Here is a 21,644-nt window from a genome sequence, read left to right as displayed (position 1 = left end):
GACCACTTGGCACTGACTCTCCAAACAGAGGAAATAGTCTTTCCCTTTTCACCCTATCAAAACCTTTCATCATTTAAATGTTTTAATTAAATCTGCTCTGGGCCTCCTCTACTCCAGCAAACATAGTCCCGGTATCTCAAATCCTTTCCACCTGGCATCATCCTGACAAATCTACATTGCACTCTTGTAACAGTGGGGCAACCAGGTCTGTACAGCACTACTTATGCCGTACAAATTTATAAGAACATAAGTAGGAGCAGGAGTAGGCCATACGGCCCCTCGGGCCTGCTCCGCCATTCAATAGGATCATGGCTGATCCGAATCTAGACTCACGTCCACTTCCCTGCCCTCTCCCCATAACCCCTAATTCCCTTATCAGCTAGGAAACTGTCTCCGTTTTAAATTTATTTAATGTCGCAGCTTCCACAGCTCTCTGGGGTAGCAAATTCCATAGATTTACACCCTCTGAGTGAAGAAGTTTCTCCTCATCTCAGTTTTGAAAGGGCAGCCCCTTATTCTAAGATTATGCCCCCTAGTTCTAGTCTCACCCACCAGTGGAAACATCCTCCCCGCATCCACCCGATCAAGCCCCCTCACAATCTTACATGTTTCGATAAGATCGCCTCTCATTCTTCTGAACTCCAATGAGTAGAGGCCCAACCTACTCAACCTTTCCTCATACGTCAACCCCCTCATCTCCGGAATCAACCGAGTGAACCTTCTCTGAACCGCCTCGAGAGCAAGTATATCTTTTCTTAAATATGGAAACCAAAACTGCACGCAGTATTCCAGGTGTGGCCTCACCAGTACCCTGTATAACTGCAGCAAGACCTCCCTGCTTTTATACTCCATCCCCCTTGCAATAAAAGCCAAGATTCCATTGGCCTTCCTGCTGCACCTGCATACTAACTTTTTGTGTTTCATGCACCAGGACCCCCAGATCCCTTTGTACTGTAGCACTTTGCAGTTTAGAGTCATAGAGTAATACAGCACGGATAGAGGCCCTTCGGCCCATCGTGTCCACACCGGCCATCAAGCCCTGTCTAATCTAATCCCATATTCCAGCATTTGGCCCGTAGCCTTGTATGCTATGGCATTTCAAGTGCTCATCCAAATGCTTCTTAAATGTTGAGGGTTTCTGCCTCCACAACCCTTTCAGGCAGTGAGTTCCAGACTCCAACCACCCTCTGGGTGAAAAAGTTCTTTCTCAAATCCCCTCTAAACCTCCCGCCCTTTACCTTGAATCTATGCCCCCTAGTTATTGACCCCTCTACTAAGGGAAAAAGCTCCTCAGCATCCATCCTATCTATGCCCCTCATAATTTTGTACACCTCAATCATGTCCCCCCTCAGCCTCCTCTGCTCCAAGGAAAACAAACCCAATCTGCCCAGTCTCTCTTCATAGCTGAAGCGCTCCAGCCCTGGTAACATCCTGGTGAACCTCCTCTGCACCCTCTCTAACGCGATCACATCCTTCCTGTAGTGTGGCGACCAGAACTGCACACAGTATTCCAGCTGTGGCCTAACCAGTGTTTTATACAGCTCCATCATAACCGCCTTGCTCTTATATTCAATGCCTCGGCTAATGAAGGCAAGTATCCCATATGCCTTTTTTACCACCTTATCCACCTGTTCCGCCGCCTTCAGGGATCTGTGTACTTGCACACCCAGATCTCTCTGACCCTCCGTCTTGCCTAGGGTTTTTCCATTCGTTGTGTATTCCCTTGCCTTGTTAGTCCCCCCAAAGTGCATCACCCCGCACTTTTCCGGGTTAAATTCCATTTGCCACTGTTCCGCCCATCTGACCAACCCATCTATATCGTCCTGCAGACTGAGGCTACCCTCCTCGCTATTTACCACCCTACCAATTTTTGTATCATCCGCGAACTTACTGGTCACACCCTTTACATTCATATCCAAGTCATTAATGTAGACCACAAACAGCAAGGGACCCAGCACCGATCCCTGTGGTACCCCACTGGCCACAGGCTTCCAGTCACAAAAACAACCTTCGACCATCACCCTCTGCCTTCTGCCACTAAGCCAGTTTTGTATCCAATGTGCCAAGGCACCCTGGATTCCATGGGCTCTTACCTTCTTGACCAGCCTCCTGTGCGGGACTTTATCGAAGGCCTTACTGAAATCCATGAATACCACATCCACTGCGTTACCCTCATCCACACACCTCGTCACCCCCTCAAAAAATTCAATCAAATTAGTCAGACATGATCTTCCCTTGACAAAGCCATGTTGACTATCCCTGATTAATCCTTGCCTCTCGAAGTGGAGACAAATTTTGTCCCTCAGGACTTTTTCCAATAATTTTCCTACCACTGATGTTAGGCTCACTGGCCTGTAGTTCCCCGGTTTTTCCCTACTACCCTTCTTGAATAATGGTACTACATTAGCGGTTCTCCAGTCCTCTGGCACATCCCCTGTGGCCAGAGAGGTCCTGAATATATGTGTTAGAGCCCCCGCAATCTCCTCCTTTGCCTCACACAGCAGCCTGGGATACATTTCATCCGGGCCTGGGGATTTATCCATTTTTAGGCCAGCTAAAACCGCCAATACCTCCTCCCTCTCGATGTTAATATGTTCGAGCATATCACAGTCCCCCCGCCCTATTTCTATGTCTACATCGTCCTTCTCCATAGTGAAAACAGATGCAAAAAATTCATTTAGAACCCCTACTACATCTTCCGGCTCCACACACAGATTGCCACTTTTGTCCCTAATGGGCCCTATTTTTTCCCTAGTTATCCTCTTACCCTCAATATACTTATAAAACATCTTCGGATTTTCCTTTATTTTGCTCGCCAGTGTTATTTCATGGCCCCTCCTTGATCTCCTAATTTCTTTAAGTATCCCCCTGCACTTTTTGTACTCCTCTAGGGCTTCCTCCGTCTTTAGCCTTTTGTATCTACCAAAAGCCCTCCTTTTTTTCCTAATCCATTCTCGTATATCCCCTGACATCCACGGTTCCCTGTGGTTTTTGGAACCACTCTTGACCTTTACGGGAACATGTTGCCATTGTATGATCTCAATCTCCCTTCTGAAAGCCTCCCATTGCTCCGATGCGGATTTTCCTACAAGTAGCTGATCCCAGTCCATTTTGGTCAGATCCTGCCTTATCCTATTAAAATCGGCCTTCCCCCAATTTAGAACCTTTATTTCCGGCCCATCCCTGTCCTTTTCCATGACCACCTTAAATCTTACCATATTATGGTCACTATCACCAAAGTGCTCACCTACTAGCACTTTTTCCACTTGGCCGGCCACATTCCCTAGAATTAGGTCCAGTACCGCCCCCTCTCTTGTAGGACTTTCTACATGCTGGCTCAAAAAGCTCTCCTGGATGCACTTTAAGAATTCTACACCCTCTGAGCCTTTCACACTCTGACTATCCCAGTTAATATTGGGGAAGTTGAAATCCCCCATTATTATTACCCTATTATTTGCACATTTCTCTGAGATTTGCCTACATATCTGTTCCTCTATCTCCCCCTGACTGTTTGGAGGCCTATAGTACACTCCCAGCAAAGTGCTTGCCCCCTTTTTGTTTTTAAGCTCCACCCACATGGCCTCATTAGAGGACCCTGCTAATATATCATCCCTCCTTACTGCACTAATTGGCTCCTTAATTAATATTGCGACACCCCCTCCTCTTATACCTCCCCCTCTGTCTCGCCTGAAGATTCTGTACCCCGGAATATTGAGCTGCCAGTCTTGCCCCTCCCTCAACCATGTCTCCGTGATAGCAACAATATCATACTCCCATGTGTTTATCAACACCTTCAGTTCATCCACCTTATTTGCAAGACTCCTTGCATTAAAATAGATGCCATCCAGCCTTGCCCTTATATATTTGCCCTGTCTACCAAGCTGACTTGTTTTTTTCTCTATAATTGGCAGCACATCCCCCCCCTATTTCAGCTCCCCTCTGTATCCCATCCCCCTGCCAAGTTAGTTTAAACCCCCCCCCCCCCCCCCCCCAACAGTGCTAGCAAACCTCCCCGCAAGGATATTTGTCCCGCTCTGGTTCAGGTGCAACCCGTCCGACTTGTACAAGTCCCACCTTTCCCAGAAGCAGGCCCAGTGATCCAGGAAAGTAAAACCCTCCCCCCTACACCAACTCTTTAGCCACGCATTCATCTGCTCTATCCTCCCATTCCTATACTTAATAGCACGTGGCACTGGGAGTAATCCAGAGATTACAACCTTTGAGGTCCTGCTCTTTAATCTGTTACCTAGCTCCCTAAATTCTTGATGCAGGACCTCATCCCTCTTTTTACCTATGTCGTTGGTACCAATGTGGACCACGACCACTGGCTGTTCACCCTCCCCCTCCAGAATGCCCTGCAGCCGCTCAGTGACATCCTTGACCCTGGCACCAGGGAGGCAACAAACCATCCTGGATTCACGTCTACGGCCACAGAAACGCCTATCTGTTCCCCTTACTATAGAATCCCCATTTAGATAATAACTTGCTCTTTGATTTTTTCTGCCAAAGTGCATAACCTCACTTTCCAATATTATATTCCATCTGCCAAATCTCTGCCCACTCACTTAGCCTGTCTATGTCCTTTTGCAGGTTTTTAATGTCCTCCTCACTCACTGCTTTCCCTCCCATCTTTGTATCGTTGGCAAACTTGGATACGTTGCACTCGGTCCCTTCCTCCAAATCATTAATATAGATTATAAAGAGTTGGGGTCCCAGCACTGACCCCTGCGGAATACCACTAGTCGCTGATTGCCAGCCCGAGAACGAACTATTTATCCCAACTCTTTGTTTTCTGTTAGATAGCCAATCTTCCACCCATGCCAGTATTTTACCCCCAATCCTGTGATTTTTTTACCTTGATCAGTAATCTTTTGTGTGGAACCTTGTCAAATGCCTTTTGGAAGTCCAAATACACTACATCCACTGGTTCCCCTTTATCCACCCTGTATGTTATGTCCTCAAAGAATTCGAGCAAATTTGTCAAACATGACTTCCCCTTCATAAAACCATGCTGACTCTGTCCTATTAAATTATGTTTATCCAAATGCTCTGTTACTGTTTCCTTAATAATGGACTCCAACATTTTGCCAACCACAGATGTTAGGCTAACTGGTCTATAGTTTCCAGCTTTTTGTCTACTTCCCGTCTTAAGTAAGGGTGTTACGTTAGCAGTTTTCCAATCTGCCGGGACCTTTCCTGAGTCCAGGGAGTTTTGGAAAATAATCACCAATGCATCCACAATCCCTACCGCCACTTCTCTCAAGACCCTAGGATGTAGGCCATCAGGTCCGGGGGATTTATCCGCCTTAAGTCCCATTATTTTACCGAGTACCATCTCCTTAGTGATTTTAATTGTGTTTAGCTCCTCCCCCCCCCCCCCCCCTCCCATTGCCCCCTGTTTGTCCAGTGTTGGGATATTTTTAGTGTCCTCTACTGTAAAGACTGATACAAAATATTTGTTCAGCGTCTTTGCCATCTCCATGTTCCCCACCACTAGTTTCCCGGTCTCATCCTCTAAGGGACCAACGTTCACTTTAGCCACCCTTTTTCTTTTTATATAGCTGTAGAAACTCTTGCTATCTGTTTTTATATTTTTTGCTAGTTTACTTTCATAATCTATCTTCCCTTTCTTAATTAATCTTTTAGTTATTGTTTGCTGGCTTCTAAATGCTTCCCAATCTCCTATCCTCCCACTAGATTTGGCTACTTTATATGCCCTTGTTTTCAGTCGGATACTATCCTTTATTACTTTACTAAGCCACGGATGGCTGTCTTTTCTTTTACTCCCCTTTTTCCTCAGTCCTTTTATCTTGAAAGATGTGAAATATCTCCTTGAATGTAGACCACTGCTCTTGTACCGTCTTACACTTTAAAGTGGACTGGGAAAACAGATTAGTCAATTCTACTCTCATACCTTCATAGTCTCCTTTTATTTAAGCTCAGTACGCTGGTTTGAGATCCAACTCTCTCACCCTCAAACTGAATTTGGAATTCAACCATATTATGGTCACTCATTCCAAGGGGATCCTTTACTAGGACATTTTTTATTAATCCTGTCTCATTACACAGGACCAGATCTGAGATTGCCTGACCCCTGGTTGGTTCAGTTACATACTGCTCAAGGAACCCGTCCCTAATACACTCTATGAACTCTTCCTCAAGGCTGTCATGCCCAATTTGATTAGTCCAGTCAATATGAAAGTTAAAATCCCCCATGATTATAGCTGTTCCCTTATTACAAACCCCAAATTACTGATTTATACTCCGACCAACAGAGCTGCAACTGTTAGGAGGCCTATAGACTACGCCCACGAGTGACTTTTTCCCCTTATTATTCCTTATCTCCACCCAAACTGTTTCACTGTCCTGATCTTTGACCCAATATCATTTCTGACTATTGCAGTGATTCCATCCTTGATTAACATAGCAACCCACCTCCCTTTCCTTCCTGTCTGTCCTTCCTAATTGTCAAATACCCTTATATGTTTAGTTCCCAGTCATGATCATCTTGCAGCCATGTTTCCGTAATGGCCACCAGATCATACCCATGTGTAGTTATTTGTACCGTCAACTCGTCTATTTTGTTACGAATGCTGCGTGCATTCAGATAAAGAACTTTCAAATATGTTTTCTGACAATTTATTCCTGCTTTTACCCCTTTTACTACTTCACCTTTATCATTATACATTCTGTCCGTTCCTGACACGCTCTGGTTTTTAATTCCCCCACTGCTACCTTGCTCTATTGCCTTCTCCGCTGTCATTTTTATTTTTCGCTCTCTTTAAAACCTCCCCCCCACTAATTAGTTTAAAGCCTTCTCTACAGTCCTAGTTATTCGATTTGCCAGGATTCTAGTCCCAGTACTGATGCCAGTGTCCCAAGAAGCAAAACCCATTTCTCTCACCAGTCTTTGAGCCACGCATTTAACTCTCTAATTTTATTTACCCTAGCCAAATTTGCACGTGGCTCAGGTAGTAACCCAGAGATTATTACCTTTGTGGTTCTGCTTTTTAATTTGGCCCCTAGCTGCTCAAACTCCCTCAGCAGAACCTCTTTCCTTGTCCTATCTATGTCGTTGGTACCAACATGGACCACGACAACTGGATCCTCCCCCTCCCACTCCAAGTTTCTCTCCAGCCCAGAGGAGATGTCCTTAACCCTGGCACCGGGCAGGCAACACAGCCTTCGGGACTCTCGCTCTCGGCTGCAAAGAACCCTATCTATCCCCCTAACGATACTATCCCCTACCACTACAACATTTCTTTTAACTCCCCTCACTTGAATGGCCCCCCGCTCCACGGTGCTGTGGCCAGGTTGCTCATCCTCCCCGCAGTCCCCGTTCCCATCCTCACGGAGTAAGAGCCTCATACCTGTTGGACAAGAGCAAGGGCTGCGGCTCCTCCAACACTACCTCCTGGATCCCCGTACCTGCCTCACTTCTAGTCACACCATCCTGTCCCTGGCCACGGACTACATCTGAATTAATTAGTCTAATTGGTGTGACTACCTCCTGAAACACAGAGTCCAGGTAACTCTCCCCCTCCCTGATGTGTCTCAGTGTTTGAAGCTCGGACTCCAGCTCATCAACACGGAGCCGGAATTCCTCGAGCAGCCAGCACTTGCTGCAAATGTGATCACCGTGAGTATCAATGGTGTCCACCAGCTCCCACATATTGCAGCAGCAACACATCACCTGCTCTCCCATTCTATGTATTAATTAAATTTATTAATATTTTTAAATACCCTCTGCCCCGATTCAAGATGATGAATATCACACCTTAGAAACTATAAACCACAGAGTTTAAGTTTAAAAAGAGAGAAATACTCACCAACCAATCACTTACCTGCTTTCTGGTGACGTCACACTTCGATTATTTTTTACCTCACTCTCCTTCCCTCTGAGCTCCGAGTTCGGAGACTGGTACGCCTTACCTGGTCTCTGGAGCCTTTTATAGCCCCGCTGCCGCCGCTGAATTCCCGCCGACACTCTCAGGGCATCTTTGCTTATATACCCATTTTATAAAACCCAAAGTATTATTGGCCTTTTTTACAGCTGCACGCGCGCTTTCAGGGAATTATCTACTTCAACTCCTACGTTTCTGCTCATCCACACCATCAGCATTTTTCCTTCAAGTGCACACTCCTGCTCCTTGTTTTCCCCACAATGTATTGCGTCACATTTCTCCATGTTAAATGGCATCTGCCACCTCTCTGCCCACTCCACTACCCTGTCTGTCCTCCTGCAAGTATTTTACATTCCTCCTTGCTCCCCTACTTTTGCGCCATCAGCGAATTTCAAAATCATGCTCTCCGTGCCAAAGTCCAAATCATTTGTGTATACCTAGAACAAAAGTGGACCCAGCACTGACCCCTCGAGTGCACCACTTCCAACTCGTCTCCAATTACAGCGACGCCCATTAAACCTAACCCTTTGTTTCCTATCTGTCGATGCTGCTACATTTCCTTTTATACCATAAACCGGACTTTTTGTAACAAGCCTCCTGTAAGGCAATTGATCAAACACCTGAAAAACTGCATCTACCTCATTCCCTCTATCCAATTGGATACTTCTTTATAAATAAAAAATCTACTAATTTTGTGTCAAACACCATACATATAACAAATCTTTGGCTGTCCTTGATTATCCATGCATTTCTAAATGCTCACCAATTTTATCTTGAATTATGCAGATTAAGAGCTTTCCCACAGCTACCGTTAGCCTAATTGATCTGTAGTTACCCAGGTGGTTGTTCTTGGAGCACAAGAATTCCAATGACATAAGTCAACATGGATGTGTGAAAACAGCATTATGGCTCAGTCATTTTGATTTGCTGCCTCTACTTGGCAAAGCTGCAGTTGCAAAAGGTGGGAAATAAGTGTCTTCTATTCGACTGTGCTGTGCCACTTAACGTAGTATGCTGCTCTGAAGAGGATTGTACTTCTTTAAAAACTAAATACTAAGTTCTCAGTCGGCAGAAAGATGACTTTATGCTGAAGTGTGTCTTTTTATGTTTTAGGGATACAACAACAACAAAGGTATTAGTTTGGAGGCATCGTTCACGCCAGATTCTCAGTTTGTGATGATAGGTAAGTCTAAGAATGCTAGTTCAAGCAGTTTGGTTGTGTATTTACCATGGTAAAGTATGCCCAGTATTTATTTGTTTGGGGCTTTGACATTTTGTTAAATTAGGTTTTTTTTTTTTTTAAAAAAGGTTTTTAATTTCTTCCTACTAAATTGGAAACTTAACTGGTGTAAGTTATATTGTGTGTGTCTCCATTGACTTTCACTGGAGTAGAATTAACCAATATTAGTCCAAAGGAACTGGATTCCCTTATGTACTCCTTCAACAGTAACTCTCGCTGGGTTATTTTATAGACAACAGCAGCCTACGGGTGTTTAACCTGAAGGGGCAATCCAACCTTGACGTGGGTTGGTGATTGTTTGGGAGGTAGAGAGTAGGGATAAACAATTGTACTCTGTTTGGGATGTGACGAGTGGTGGCTCTCCGGAATCTGTACTGGGGCCTCAGCTTTTCACCATATATATATATTCTGGGATGTGGGCCTCGTTGCCAAGGCCAGCATTTATTGCCCATTCCTAATTGCCCTTGAGAAGGTGGTGGTGAGCCGCTGACTTGAACTGCTGCATTCCTTGTGGTGAAGGTACTCCCACAGTGCTTTAAGGGGGGGGGAGGGGAGTTCCAGGATTTTGACCCAGCGACAATGAAGGAACAGCGATATATTTCCAAGTCAGGATGGTGTATGACTTGGAGGTGACTGTGTTCCCACGCACCTGCTGCCCTTGTCCTTCTAGGTGATAGAGGTCGCAGGTTTGGGAGGTGCTGTTGAAGAAGCCTTGGTGAGTTGCTGCAGTGCATCTTGTAGATGCTACACACTGCAGCCACGGTATGCCGGTGGTGGAGGGAGTGAATGTTTAAGGTGGTGGATGGGGTGCCAATCAAGCGGGCTGCTTTGTCCTGGATGGTGTCAAGCCTCTTACATAGAAACATAGAAGATAGGAGCAGGAGTAGGCCATTCGGCCCCTCGAGCCTGCTCCGCCATTCAGTGAGATCATGGCTGATCATCCAAACTCAGTACCCTGTCCCTGCCTTCTCCCCATATCCCTTGATCCCTTTAGCCTTAAGAAATATATCTAACTCCTTCTTGAATATATTTAATGAATTGGCCTCTACTGCAGGTTCACCACTCTCTGGGTGAAGAAATTCCTCCTCATCTCTGTCCTAAATGGCTTACCCCTTATCCTTAGTCTATGACCCCTGGTTCTGGACTCCCCGGCCATCGGGAACATCCTTCCTGCATCTAATCTGTCCAGGCCTGACAGAATTTTATAGGTTTCAATGAGATCCCCTCTCATTCTTCTAAACTCCAGCGAGTATAAGCCCAATCGACCCAGTCTCCTCTCATACGTCATTCCTGCCATCCCAGGTATCAGTCTGGTGAATCTTCTCTGCACTCCCTCCATGGCAAGAGCATCCTTCCTCAGATAAGGCGACCAAAACTGCACACAATACTCAAGGTGTGGTCTCACCAAGGCCCTGTACAACTGCAGCAAGACATCCTTGTTCCTGTACTCGAATCCTCTTGCTACAAAGGCCAACATACCATTTGCCTTCTTAACCGCCTGCTGCACCTGCATGCTTACCTTCAGCGACTGGTGCACAAGGACACCCAGGTCTCGTTGCACTTCCCCTTCTCCCAATCTATTGCCGTTCAGATAATCTGCCTTCCTGTTTTTGCCACCAAAGTGGATAACCTCGCATTTATCCGCATTATACTGTAACTGCCATGCATCTGCCCAACAATCACCCAACCTGTCCAAATCATACTGGAGTTTCTCGGCATCCTCCTCACAGCACACACGCCCACCCATGACACTCCCGACCTGTGCCTTGTAGATGCTGGAAAGGCTTTTGGGAGTCAGGAGTGAGGCACTTGCTGCAGAATACCCAGCCTCTGACCTATATATCAATGACTTGGATGAAGGAATAGTGTGTTTTATATCCAGGTTTGCAGATAACACTGTTAGGCGGCACAGTAAGTTGTGTAGATAGGAGCAGGAAGTTACAAAGGTTGCATAAACTTGATTTGTGTTCCCTTGAGTTTAGAAGTTTGAGGGGTGATCTAATCGCGGTGTTTAAAGTGATAAATGGATTCGATAGGGTAGATACAAAGAAACTATGTCCCCTTATGTGGGAATCCAACACAAGGGGGCACAATGTTAAAATTAGCGCTAAGCCATTCAGGAACCACATCAGCGAGAACGGTGGAACAGGCTCAAGGGGATGAATGGCCTACTTCTATTCCTATGTTCCTAAAGCTCAGTTCAAATGCTGGCCAGGTGGTATGTTTGAGCTGCAGCAGGTGCTGGATTCCTGCTTCTGATCGCTATCTAGTAACCACTGCTGCAAATGTGCTTGCAAATGTTGTGAAGCAACAATCTGCTGGACCGCAGTGGCCCACTCCCCTTTTCCAAAATGTCTGAACAGTGTGTCCTGGCTCGCGTATGTAAAATCACCACTTGGGCAAGGTACAAGAGGCCAGCAAGTGCTTGTGGAACTGTACACCAGATTGAGTCACGGGGATGTTTAGAGAATGCTGGGGGTGAAGAAAATATTAGATTGCCATCCAGTGGCAAGAATCACACACTTCAGCATAACAAAATTACATTGATGGACTTGGGAGACATTGCTAATGTTTTGTTTCAAGTGACTAGGTCATGGACCTTGGACCAGTGATATTTGGACCCCCTGGTTTAGATTTTTTTTAAATTTGGCTATTTAAACTCTTAAGGCCTCCACATGTATCATCAAAATCTGATAGCTCATCACTTCCTCATGATGGCACCACTCAAGTTGGGTAACCATCTGGTAAAGAGTGTGGGTGTCAGCATGCATCCCATCTGCTAGCAACGCAGCACTTTGGGGCTTCGGTGCGATGCCGTTGGCCTTATTTTCTTAAAGTAAAAATGGTTTTATTCAAAATTATACTTGCAAAAATTAAGTTCCCTGTCTAGAATGTTCCACTAAAATGGAGTTGAATTTCTTCTCTGTCACTAAGTGGAGGGATGAAAGGGGCAAATCAAAACCAATATTCCCTTTTCACAAAGGAGAAAGCGGCCTCCTCCTTGGGTCTACATGTGTGCTGCTCTCTGACTGGTTTCTTGGAAATAATTGAGGGTAATTATCTTTGAATTTCCCCTCTTTGTGGGGAAGCACCTGGTCCTCCACTCAGTTCTATTGTATAATGGCACAATTGAGACAGAGAATGGTATACCTCAATCAAATTCTCTCTCTCTCTGCGTTGAGTATCGAATAGAACTCCATTCTTCTCCAAGCCCTTCTTTATTAAACATAAAATTTGGGGGACTTTTTTTTGTTTTGAATTTAAATTTAAAAATGTGGTGGTTAACATTTTTTTCTCTTTCAGTATAAAATTAGTGAAAAAAGATTGTGCAGGACTGCAATTTAATTTTGTGTTTTGGTTTGCAGGATCGGAGGATGGTAAAGTTCACGTGTGGAATGCGGAGAGTGGGTTAAAGGTGGCTGTTTTAGATGGGAAGCACACCGGTCCTGTCTCCTGCCTTCAGTTTAATCCCAAGTTTATGACATTTGCCAGCGCGTGTTCTAACATGGTAAGTATGCACAGCCACTTGTTAGAATAAATTAGGTTGCCACAATTTCTTGCGTGCAGTTTTATGATTAGGATTATCCCTGCTCCTTTTTATAGTACAGGTAGACTATTCTTTATCCGAAAACCTCGGGACCAGCCGTGTTTCGGTTTTCGGAGAATTTCGGATTTCGGAAGGTGGGTCCGCGGGGGGTCGTGCGCACGACTTACGCTGGCGCTCAGCGTAAGTCGTGGGGGTCGGGGTCTGCGGGGGGGGGGGGTCGGGACCGGCGGGGGTCCGCGGGGGGTCATGCGCACGACTTATCCTTTATCCGAAACCGGAACCCTCTAAAAACCGAAGGTTTTTTCGTTCAGCGTAAGTCGTGCACACGACTTACGCTGAATGAAAAAACCTTCGGTTTTTAGAGGGTTTCGGTTTTCGGAAGTTCGGATAACGGGTAGTCTACCTGTACCCCTATTGCTGACCGACTAAAGAATAACCAACTCAGCAAATGTCAGGAATTGTACCTGGAATCTTCCTAGTCTGTATGAATTAGTTCCACACTGGGCAGAGCATTTGCTGAATGGGCCAATTGGCCAGGTGGCAATGTGGCAAAAAGAGAAGTACAGGAAACTTTGTGCTATCCGGCATCCACGGGACCGAGCTGCTGCCGTTGCCTAAAAAGTGCCGTACTCTCCAGAGTTAATGTTGAGAGATACGGAGATTCTTATCTCCGTATTTGACAACAAACACTGTTGCTTAGCAACAGCTTCTAAACACTCGGGTGTGGCCCTAAAGCTCTGCAGCTGAAGCTGTTGCTATAGCTACAGACCTTGCACAGCTTGACTGTTCAAACAAAGCAAAAAAAACAAACAAAAAGAATAAAAAACGGCTGCTGATTTTTGCTGGTGGCTCCAGATTGCCGGATAGCTCACCTCCGGATAGCACAAAGTTTCCTGTACTCTTTCCCCATGTCTTCCCTATAGCTTTAAAAATGCTGTCAACCACGGAAAATTGTAATAGACAGGCTGCCCGGCAACCACCAATAAAATGGCATTTTAACAGCAAAATGGGAGTTATCCTCGGTGTCCTGGTCAATATTTATCCCGCAATCAACATCACTAAAACAGGTGATCTGGTCATTATCACATTGGTGTTTGTGGGAGCTTGCTGTGTGCAAATTGGCTGTCGCGTTTTCTACATTACAACAGTGACTACACTTCAAAAAGTATTTCATTGGCTGTAAAGCGCTTTAGGATGTTCTGAGGACGTGAAAGGTGCTATATAAATACGAAGTCTGTCTTTCTTTCAAATATGTATTTTAGGTTGTATGCATGCTTGTTTGTCTTATTGCTGTTTACCAGAAATAAAGCCAGTTTGCAAACGGAAGGATTGATCATCCTACTTAAATTAGCCACTTTTATGTAGTAAACCCTTTTCACTGTTTTTTAATAGAGCTTACAAGTCAAATGAGGATAGATTTAGAAAATTGGTTTTCATTATAGATGCTCCTGACTTCAATCTTCTGTTTTGTTAATTGTTCACTGGCTTACTGGTACTTTATTTCTGTTGCTGTATGCTAAAAACAGCACTGATGGCATGGATTTCCTTTCAATAGAAAACCTTCTTTTGGAAATTAGAATAAGGGGACTCCGGGAGTGTCAATATTTGCTGGGGACCTACACAAAGTTTGAAAGCCTCTTGACGTAGATGCTACCAGTAGCCTTATTCGATACAGAATTAGACTGTAGACTAGTGGGCTTTTGTTAACTCTGGTGTGCTATAGTGTTTTAGTCACTTGTAAATCTCCAGTAACTATGTTCTAATTTCTTCACAGGCATTTTGGTTGCCTACAATTGACGACTGAAGGAAAAAGAATCAGGGTCATTTTTAATATACTGAGAAATCCGTGACGGACTGAATGCAGAAAGTTGGGGGTCCAGGTTTTTGTGGGGTCTCTTCCTACGGAGAGATTGGTTTGAACTTGATTACAGACTGACAAGTCAAATCTTTTTGCTCGGACATCAACAGTCATGGTGATGATGGTTACAGATACGTCCTGTGGAAATTCTCGGAGAGGAAGTAAAAGGAAATACTTTTTTTTGTCCCACTCTTCCTCATCATCACATGGTCTTCAGATTTTGAACTCATCATCCCTGCAACATGATCATTCCTTTTTCTCTTGGGCATGTGCCAACTCCATTTAAAATTGTTATTGAAACCATTAATTGAATACGCTGGGATTCCTTTTCAGTGAGTCCTTGCAAGATGTCCCAAGGGCATGAACACAGAGCTAACCAGAAGGTGTTGGGGGCGCGTGCCAGTGTGGTTGTGATCTCATTACATATCTCAGCCAAAAATTATGCTAGTTACTCGTTTTTTAAAAACTAACGGTGCATTTCAGTGTTTCATCGTAATGGATGTCAACAGTCTTCTGAAGAACAGAATCTCCTTGATTGGATCAAGTGGATGGCTTTACAAAAGAATTGAGCTAAAAACTGAAAATCACTCAGCGAGGGTCGGGCAGCATCTGTGGAGAGAGAAACAGAGTTAACGTTTCAGGTCGATGACCTTTCATCAGAGCTGTCATCAACCTGAAACGTTAACTCTGTTTCTCTCTTCACAGAGTTTTACAGCAATTTCTCTGCTTATTTCAGATTTCCAGCATCCATGGTATTTTGCTTTTGTTTTAAGAGAATTGAGCTGATTGATCATCTATGGTAATCAAGACCATTTTCTTCGTCTTGCTTGAGTCTTGACCAGAAATATATCCCTGTTACTATATTGTATATTTGTGTACAGTTTAAAACCTGGCTTCAATTCAGAACAAAGCTTACTTTCTTCCAGATGTTGCCGGGGTATACTTTATGTAAATACAGTGGGGTGGTTCCGGTTTTTGCATTTTCTTTCACGATTCTGACAAGCTATCCGAATTTTGCCAAGTTCTGAAATCACACTTTAAACTCGCTCGGATTAAAAAATGTTTCATTGCTCCCCTTTCCCCCCCATCAGCATTTTGAAGTATAAAATTGTTCTACAATATATATTAAAAAAATCTAGAAAATGTGTTGAGACGTGTAGATTAGGTCTGCTTTGGGTGTTTTGATGTGCCAAAGATACATTTCTGCAGCAGCCAGCAAAGTATTGTTTTACTATGCAAAAGCTGAGACTCTGATTCATAGTGTTAAATGGTCAAAACAACTGTGGTCCCCAGGAAGATGGAATTTTTTTTCGGTGGGGATTAAAACAGAATAAATTTCAACTTTTTGCCTTTTACAGAATTTCCCTTCTAGGGTTTTACTCTTCCAGTAAAATTTTGAATGACCTGATGGCTGTTGCGTGCGGTTCTGAAGCTGCAGTCAGGATCAGAATCCCAAATATAAAATGCCATTCATATTCAGCTCTTCCAGGAATAAAGGGGGGGGGGGGGTGGTTGCGGAGAGGGAGAGAAGGAAAGAAAAAACCCTCATCCTGCTCAGTTGAACCTCCTAGCAAGTTGACCAAGACATGATGCTGGCCAGTTCTATGGAAATGTTAATGAGCTGGAGAATCTCAGCTTCATGATTGATCAGAGAGCAGTTAGAGTGGGATTTATTTGTGTGGGGATTGGAAAGTTGTCCGTGAAGTTATTTACAAATACAATTTTACCGTCAGTAATAGAAAGATGCAACATTTCTCCCTACCCCTCACAAACATGAATACTGTACCTAACTAGTCCTGTCGTTTTCAAATTACACAATCAGCTTTGCAACTCATCAGTTTCAAGTGAGCACCTTAATTTTGACCATTTAATGGTTCTGATCAATGTTCCCCCTAATTTTTTTTTTTCTCCGTGTGCGATCCTATTAAATTTGCTGTGGCTGCGCATGCACGGTATCTTCCAACGGCCACGGCTTGTGAGCTGCCTGCGCGGGACCTCCCGATTGACGTGCGGCCGCGCACCTTAGAGGGAACATTGGTCCTGATGGAAACTTACAGTAAAGATTTTTAAGTACCTGCTATTTGTTGTGAAGTGAACTTTTATTTTACGTGAGTGAGTTATCGGCTGTAACATAATCTCGCGTCCAGCATGAGATCGTGTGGACAAACTGCTTTAACTTAACACTTGTAGGTTATGATGTTTCCTGAGCTTTTTAACATGCAGCCTTGTAAATACAGAAATTCTGTCCAGTCAGAAAGTAAACATTGTGAACAGGATATAATTAAAGGAAACCAGTAATTGCCATTTGTGAAGAATGGAGATTTTTTCCCCCCCATTTATAAAAGTAGTTAATGACACCTGAAATGCTAACCTGCCTTTCTCTATCGAATGCTGCTCAAACCTCTGCTTTTCCTGTGTTCAGCTGTTATTTCAGGTTTCTAGTATTAGCGCATTTCTTTTTAACCTCGCCTATTCGTGGATGGGTGTTCTGCCATTGTGTTGTAGAGAAATTAACTTGTGTTGGTGTTTTGTATTGGATTTTTAAAAAAAAAAATGAAGTTTTTAAGTTATACTTTATTAAGTAGGTTATAGACAATAACTTCTTACGGTTTAAGAAATAACAGCCTTTCTTCTCTTCCCTATTCTCCACCCCCCCCCCCCCAAAAAAAATTAGTAATGTACAACTGGCTTTAGGAGAATAGTAAGTCTTTAGCTGACCCACAGCCTTGATTGACGAGCAAGCAAGTACTATGCAGTTACTCTCGGTTAGAGAATAATGTACCAATAGTGTTGGAATTCATGTTGGTCTAGGCAGCTGAGGGAGGTATAGAAGCTACAAGGATATTTAGAAAATATCTCACTGACTTGACCCCTGAGAACATTCTGACTCGTAACCTAAAGTTTAAGCTTCAGCGCAGTAAAATTATGCCATTCTGCAGCATCCACTGTTACGCATTTGGCTGACACGATTGCCCGAGTGGCAGCTAATCATGTACAACATCATGACTATAACCCCTGCATAGATTGGGAATCTCTTGTGGGATACTCTTTTTTAATATATATATCTCATGATTGATACTAAAGAATTAATGAGGCATATCGTGTAAGTTCTAATGTGCAGTGGCGCCCACTTCATTTGGGTCCTGGCACTGCCTGAAAAGCAGGAAATGATTTTTGGCACATTGTGGTATTTCACATCATCTTGCAATAAATTATATCCAATGCATGTAATACCTATAGAAATTAAACGTGTCAATGTGTGATATTTAATCTTGAAGGGTCATTTCAGAGCCGGTTCCATCTCCATGAATGCTGTGCCCAGGAAGTTTCTATATAAGTTTCATTCCCTGTAGTAGTAGTGTTATTTTGTATGCTATTTTTGGTTTCCTGTGTGTGGTATAATTAACATTTTATACAGTTCCACGTGAACAACATTGTGTATGTAAAATAAAAAAGGATGAGGCAGCAAGTGCATTGTGCCATGGAAAATGGGAGGATATAGTTTTGTGCTGTCAGCAGGCAGTCTGGTGCTTCCCCCCCCCCCCCCCCCCCCACATGAAACAAAAATGTTGGAAAATGTGTCCTCCTCGAATGTTTTCGCCAAGTTCTTACCATTAGCAGAGGATTAGGTCACTTTCCAGCCTCTGGCTCCAAGAATATGTGCCACAGAGGAGAATCAAGAAGAGATGCAAAACTTTTTTTAACCAAGAAACTGAGCACAGGGAAGTTTTTTTTAATGAGTGACTATTGTAGCTTGTTCTTGAATATGGTGAAGTTGTCCTCGTTAACTATAAAACTGTTGTAATTGCAAAACTTTGTATAAAGCTGTTGTGTATTGCTAGTGTATAGATGAGAGAAGACTTGCTTGGAAATATTTCTCTGTAAACTGTGGTAATTAAATTGTTGGCACGAACATTTATTTCATCAATGCAGATGCTAGCTGTCCAGGTTTTTACATGCCAATTAATTGTAATTTAAATGAGCAGGATAAGTGTTTGAAGTGAAAAGCTGAAATTGTTCATTGTGTATAAAAATGGCAAACAAATTGTTCCCCCAATATCTCTGTCTGTACATAAACTGCTCCCAAGTGTGGAATATACTGCTTCTTTAAAAAAATAAATTCCCATACCAATTTTCTTTGCTCCACTTTTTGGCGTTTGGGTACTTGTCCCAGGTGCTCATTATTCATGGCAATATCAGCAAACTATTGAGCTGTGAGGGTTTTCATAGGTTGAGCCTGATCCTGCCCTCATCCAATGTCCATGTGTATTGCAGCTGGATCATGATCAGGAGTGGGATCCTGCCACAAGCTGCTCAAACCAAGTGTCCTCCAGCTGAGAGGCACTATGTATAACCTTTTGTGGGGTAAGGTGAGGAAGTGCGATTCTGAACAAAACTTGAGCAGGATTTCTACTGTTGATTACTATCCAGCACCTGGATGCAGACCCTAGGTAAGATCTTGGCTTGGCTGTGGTAACCTTTGTTAAACATACAAAATCCTTACTGGGGAGTCTAGAACCAGGGGTCACAGTCTCGGGATAAGGGGTTGTCCATTTAGGACTGCGAGGAGGAGAAATTTCTTCACTCGCTCGAAAGTTGTGAATCTTTGGCATTCTCTACCCCAGAGGGGTGTGGCTGCTCAGTCGTTGAGTATATTCAAGATAGAGATCAATAGATTCTGGAATATGAAGGGAATTGAGGGATATGGGGATAGTGTAGGCAAGTGGAGTAGAGGTAGAAGATCAACCATGATCTTATTGAATGGTGGCAGCAGGCCCGAGGAGCCGAATGGCCTACTCCTATTTATGTTAAATGACTCATTGGCCAATGTCACAGTTGCATATCTGCTTGGGTGAGATACTGCAGACCTAGGCCTATGATACTGTACCCTCCATGACTCGCTGCCCATACAAAAATGGAGTAAGGGAAATTTTTAAAAATTGCCAGCCTGGAATCTAATTTGCACTTTTAATATCTTGCTTTTAAGGACCAGGGAGTAAAGGCATATAAGGGCCAAGTCCTCTAATAGCTTGGAGGCAGATATGGGTGCTGTATACAGTGTGCTGGAGCTTCGGTTATATTCAGCAGTTCCCGTAGGGAATTAAAACCAGTGCCATTTTGTGGGCCAGAGGATCATGTTTTAGATCCTAGCTCAGGTAGGAAAATGTTTTGCTGTCTCGTTTTGTCTCCCCCACCCCCCAATCAAGGGACCTGCTTGGCACATACGTTTGATGGGCAGGCTGAAGTCCGAAACTTAATTGATCCATGGCTATAACCCACACTCATCAATTCATTGCACAGTGTGATGCACCATAAAACCATCTGGCTTTCACAAGTTGGAAGATACATCAGAAATAACAATGGCCTGAGGGAAGAACACAAAGGGTATTTCATCTAGCTTTATCCTCTAGGTTTGATCTTGTCAAGTCTGTAGCTCTTGTATTGAACAACTATAATCAACATCTCTAAAATATTAGATGTTTCTGAACTGGTTGAAAGAATGCTTGGAGGAATCTGAAAATAGACACAAGATACTGCCTCAGGCCAAGGGAAATCTTAGAAGCCTGAGAAGTAGCCCAGCCGTTTAATTCACCCCTCCCATATTGCCTGCATCCACCCATGCCTCATCCCCACTGTTACTGAAACCCTTTATTTTATTGAAACTTGATACTCCCAGTCCTCCTTGCAGCGCAGCCTCCCCCATCCTTATTAACTCCAATTTGCTTGAAATGTCCTTTATCCTACATTCACTAGAGCTACATTGGCTTCCTGTCTCCCAACATCGTGAATTTAAAATCCTCTTGAAATTCTTCCAAGGTTGTGTTTCCCTTTCTCACCCCACTCTCAAAGTCACACATGACATCCTTTGTGACTGTGACAAAAGTAAACTATCCCTCCTCAGCCTTCTTGACTTGTCTGTAGCCTTTGACATGGTTGACCACTCCATCCTCCAACACCTCTCCACCATTGTTGAGCTGGGTGGGACTGCACTCACCTGGTTCCAGTCTTATCTATCTAATCGTAATCAGAGAATCACCTGCAGTGGCTTCTCTTCCCGCTCCCGCATCGTTACCTCTGGTGTCCCCCAAGTATCTATCCTTGGCCCCCTCTTATTTCTCATCATGTTGCCCCTTGGCGACATCTGAAAACAGTCAGTTTCCACATGTACAGTGATGACACCCAGCTCTCCCTCACTACCTCTTCTCTTGACCCCTCTACGGTGTCTAAATTGTCAGACTGCTTGTCCAACATACAGTTCTGGCTGAGCAAAATCTTTCTCCAATTAAATATTGGGAAGACTGAAGCCATTGTTTTCGGTCCCCGCCACAAACTTCATTCCCTAGCCACTGACTTTGTCCCTCTCCCTCACATCTGTTTGAGGCTGAACCATACTGTTCGCAACCTTGGTCTTATATGTGACCCTGAAATGAGCTTCTGACCACATATCCACAGCATTACAAAGACCAACTACTTCCACCTCCATAACATCGCTCATCTCTGTCCTTGCCTCACCTCATCCGCTGCTGAAACCCTCATCCATGCCTTTGTTACTTCTAGACTTGACTATTCCAATGCACTCCTGGCTGGCCTCCCACATTCCACCCTATGCAAACTTGAGGTCATCCAAAACTCAGCTGCCCGTGTCCTAACTCGCACCAAGTCTGGTTCACCCATCACCATTGTGCTCGCTGACCTACATTGGCTCCTGGTTAAGCAGCGCCTCGATTTCAAAATTCTCATCCTTGTATTCAAATCCCTCCATGGCCTCACCCCTTCCTATATCTGTAATCTCCTTCAGCCCCACAACTGCACCACCCCGCCCCCCCGTGAGATATCTGCACTCCTCTAATTCTGCCCGAGTATCCGATTATAAATCGCTCAACCATTGGTGGCCGTGCCTTCTGTTGCCTAGGCCCTAAGCTCTGGAATTCTCTGCCTAAACCTGTCCGCCTCACTACCTTTCTTTTCTCCTTTAAGACGTTCCTTAAACCTTACTGCTTTGACCAAGCTTTTGGTCACCTGCCCTAATTTATCCTTATGTGGCTTGGTATCAAATTTATTTTTTTGTCTTAAAATATTCCTGTACAGCGCCTT

The 21,644-nt window shown here is 44.1% G+C and overlaps 1 protein-coding gene across 2 annotated transcripts in view; it reads left to right on the top strand.

Annotated features, from left to right (window-relative positions):
* wdr82 (WD repeat domain 82) overlaps window positions 1–18,683 on the top strand; it is a 39,714-nt gene extending 21,031 nt beyond the window's left edge. For both annotated transcript variants that reach the window (XM_086002013.1, XM_086002012.1), the window contains 3 exons: window positions 9,018–9,087; window positions 12,510–12,652; window positions 14,466–18,683. In XM_086002013.1, the coding sequence (XP_085858139.1) occupies window positions 9,018–9,087; window positions 12,510–12,652; window positions 14,466–14,495 (243 nt within the window). In that variant the 3' untranslated portion in view covers window positions 14,496–18,683. The remainder of the gene's footprint in view (window positions 1–9,017; window positions 9,088–12,509; window positions 12,653–14,465) is intronic.
* Window positions 18,684–21,644: the final 2,961 nt, after the last annotated feature.

This window comes from Somniosus microcephalus, chromosome 11 (assembly GCF_052327205.1).
Source record: "Somniosus microcephalus isolate GS21.2 chromosome 11, FLI_Smic_1.0, whole genome shotgun sequence".
NCBI classification, from domain to species: domain Eukaryota; kingdom Metazoa; phylum Chordata; class Chondrichthyes; order Squaliformes; family Somniosidae; genus Somniosus; species Somniosus microcephalus.
The sequence above is the reverse complement of the archived record's forward strand: the minus strand, read 5'-3'. Positions and strand labels throughout refer to the sequence as shown.